At 55.8% G+C, this 2937-nt stretch overlaps 1 protein-coding gene across 1 annotated transcript in view; it reads right to left on the bottom strand.

Annotated features, from left to right (window-relative positions):
• Positions 1-2708, bottom strand: part of KY (kyphoscoliosis peptidase) — a 48151-nt gene extending 45443 nt beyond the window's left edge. The window contains exons 1-2 of the mRNA XM_029938765.1: positions 2662-2708; positions 2485-2531 (exon numbers count right to left, since the gene is read on the bottom strand). Of these exons, the coding sequence (XP_029794625.1) occupies positions 2485-2531; positions 2662-2708 (94 nt within the window). The remainder of the gene's footprint in view (positions 1-2484; positions 2532-2661) is intronic.
• Between the last annotated feature and the right edge of the window lie 229 nt (positions 2709-2937).

Below are 2937 nucleotides of genomic sequence, written 5' to 3'. Positions count from 1 at the left end.
AAATGGCCCCGTGCGCGCCGCTGGCCGGCGCGGGAGACCGCGAGGGCGCGGGAGAGGGCGCTCCCCCGCCGCCTAGCCGCCGGGCGCCGCGTTTCGCTGACTCTGCCAAACACGCCATTAGGGCCCTCCCGGGAGGGCGCTACCCTAATGAAGCCGCTCTAAGTCACCTTTGAAAGGAAATCCCGGCCCGAGCCTTGACAAGCACCCAGGCCGCGTGGGCCGCACAGCCGCAGGCTCTAGCGCCTCCTATCCCGTGGGCTCGGAGCGCTCGTCCTAGGCTCCAGAGCCGTTCTCCCGCTGGCCCGGTGCTGCCTGGTCCCCGCGGTCTCCGGGAGGGCCCGAAGTAGACCTTCTCCGGAGCCTTCGGCAAACACAGAAGTTGCACGGTGCTGTCAACAGTGAGAGTCAGTTTGGGAAAAGGAAAAGCAGCACGGGGTGGCCCCACTCCTTCCCAGGGTGGGTTTTGGAGGTTGATGGCTCCCTCTATAAGAGAGAGATGGGTAGGGTGCTGGGGTCCGGACCTTTGCCATTATGGCTGCCCCAGAACTTGGAACATGACCACTGGGCATCAACTTAACAGTTCTTTTGGGCTTGTGCGGGAAGTCTTAACATCTTTGTTCCTTCCAGAAGCCTGGCTCATGCTGGGTGGGGGTGGGGGGAGGGGGCAGGGGAGGAGGCTGGTGCAGGGAGCAGCCTGCCTGCTATGCTCAGGGAGCTGGACCTGAGAGCCTGTCTATTTTTAGTGGGGCCTGGCCTGCCCAGCCAGCAGCAGGAACAGCAGCAACAGGGCCTTTGGCTCTGAGTCTCGGGAGTGTTTACAGCGGCATCTGCCTGCTAGCGCTTGGCACAGTGGGCCCACCCAACCTGGGCCAGTCCCCTAACTTAAGTTTCCACCATTAATAAATGTCGTGCACATGAAAGCCTTTGCTCTGGGACCCTTCCTATTGGAGTGTAAGGACCCTACCTTGCAGTGTGGTCCCTGAGAGCCCCTGCATCCTCCTTGGAGGCAGATTGTACTGTGCAGGCTGGGTCCTGGTCCCTGTCCTGCCACTCACTGGCCGTGTCACTGTGGACAAGCCATTTCCTTCCATTTCCCCACCCCTATCACGGGCATGAGATGAGTTCTCACAGGGCTGTTGGGAGAATGACGTACACCTGAGGGGCCTGCTGGGTAACAAGTGGTCTCCAAATGGTAGGTGTTGTCATTCATACTAAATTTTAAGGGGAGAGGAAAAGCACAGGTGAAGTGACAAGTCTTGGGGGGGGCACACAGATATACCCTCAGATTCTGAAGATCTTTCTCCTCGGATTGTGACTCACAGTTTGTCCACCAGTAAAGGCCAGGGGCTTGCTGCCTCACTACCACCCCTCGCCCACTGGGACCCAAGGAAAAGAGATGTTCCCGGTCTCTGACAGTGTTGAATTGCAGTCCCAAGAGAGCTGAGCTTCGGAACGGGTGTAGGTGAGTGACTTCTAAGGCAGATTTCCTCATGCAGTGAGTCCTGTCCTTTGCTGTCCTGCCTGCATGCTCGCGTGCACACACACGCACACACACACACACGCACACGCACAGGGCTGGGATGCTGGCTGAGGTTTGCTGCTCTCTAGATGGCTTACTCTAGGGAAGTAAGAATGATGGGTTCTTCAAAGTACCTGGGGTCTTGGAGATTACCCAGGTGGCATCCCCCATTTGACCTGGGACAGTGTGGCCTAGCTCCTGCAAGACTGTAGGTCCCAACAGAAGCTTCTATGTAGCACCTCTCATTACTCAATGGGGCTGAGTGGGCAGGGCAGGGAGACTGAAGCCCCGTTGCCTGAAATTGCTTTCCCATCTTTGTCTCTTACTCCCTAGCTGGAGAGTGTCACTGTGAGGAGCTTGCTCATGTGACATCCCATTCCAGAGCTGCATCAGAAGGAGGAGATGATGGGGGGTGTTTCAGAGGTCTAGAAAGCTGGCCTGGGAGCCTCCTGCCTCTCCAGGATGTCTGAGGACACATCCTTTGGAGCAGGACTTCTCCTCCATGGCACTATGGACATTTTGGGCCATAGAGTTCTTTGATGTTGCGGGGGGCGGGGGCACCCTGTGCACTGTAGGATTCTTAGCAGCAACCCTGTGATCTACCTACTAGATGCCAGTAGCGCCCACTTCCCTGTTGTAAGAACCTGGAGTGTGACCAGATGATATATGTTTCCTGGGTGACAAAAATGCAGTGAAAACACTGCTTTGGAACAAACCCATGAAATAGGGGTTGTGTTACCTTGAATTCTTTGGAAAATGCCACTGCTCCTGGATCCTGATGCGGCCTAGAGCCTGGACCCACTCTCCACACCTTCCCACCCATGGCTCTCAGTCCAGTAGCTGGTGTCTTAGGCCTGCACAGCTGCTCCCTGCCAGCAGCACGGGCGGAAAGATGAGGTGCTCTCCTCACTCTTCGTGTTCCCTCACCCCTGGCCTCTGTTGACCCATCCTCTCATCCATGCTACCTGTTTTGGCTGAGAGGAGGACGCCACAGGAGGGCATTTGGATGTATCTGGAAAGGGGAGGGGAAGCATGAGACTGAGGCTATGAGGTATTATTCAGAGGGTCTCTGCCTTCTGCTCAAAACCCCCCTCAACCAATGGGACAGAGAACAGACCCTCAGCCTCCTTCTACAGACTCACCTCATCTGCTTTCCCTGCCAACCCGCACATGCTGCAGCCACAGCCATGCCCTCTACTCCCCAGACACATCTATCTGACCTTTCTGCTTCTAGGCTTTCCTCAACATGCTAGCCTCTCCATCCTGCCACCATCTTGAACAACATGGAATTCAAGGACTTCCACATTCTAACCTCATTCATCTGCATCCTTGTCTGAGGGTCTGACAAATCAGAGGATAGCTCCATTCTTGGGCAGACCTATAATAATTTTAATCTCGATGACTTGAAAACTTCAGGA

Source organism: Suricata suricatta, chromosome 5, assembly GCF_006229205.1.
Source record: "Suricata suricatta isolate VVHF042 chromosome 5, meerkat_22Aug2017_6uvM2_HiC, whole genome shotgun sequence".
Classification (NCBI taxonomy): domain Eukaryota; kingdom Metazoa; phylum Chordata; class Mammalia; order Carnivora; family Herpestidae; genus Suricata; species Suricata suricatta.
The sequence above is the reverse complement of the archived record's forward strand: the minus strand, read 5'-3'. Positions and strand labels throughout refer to the sequence as shown.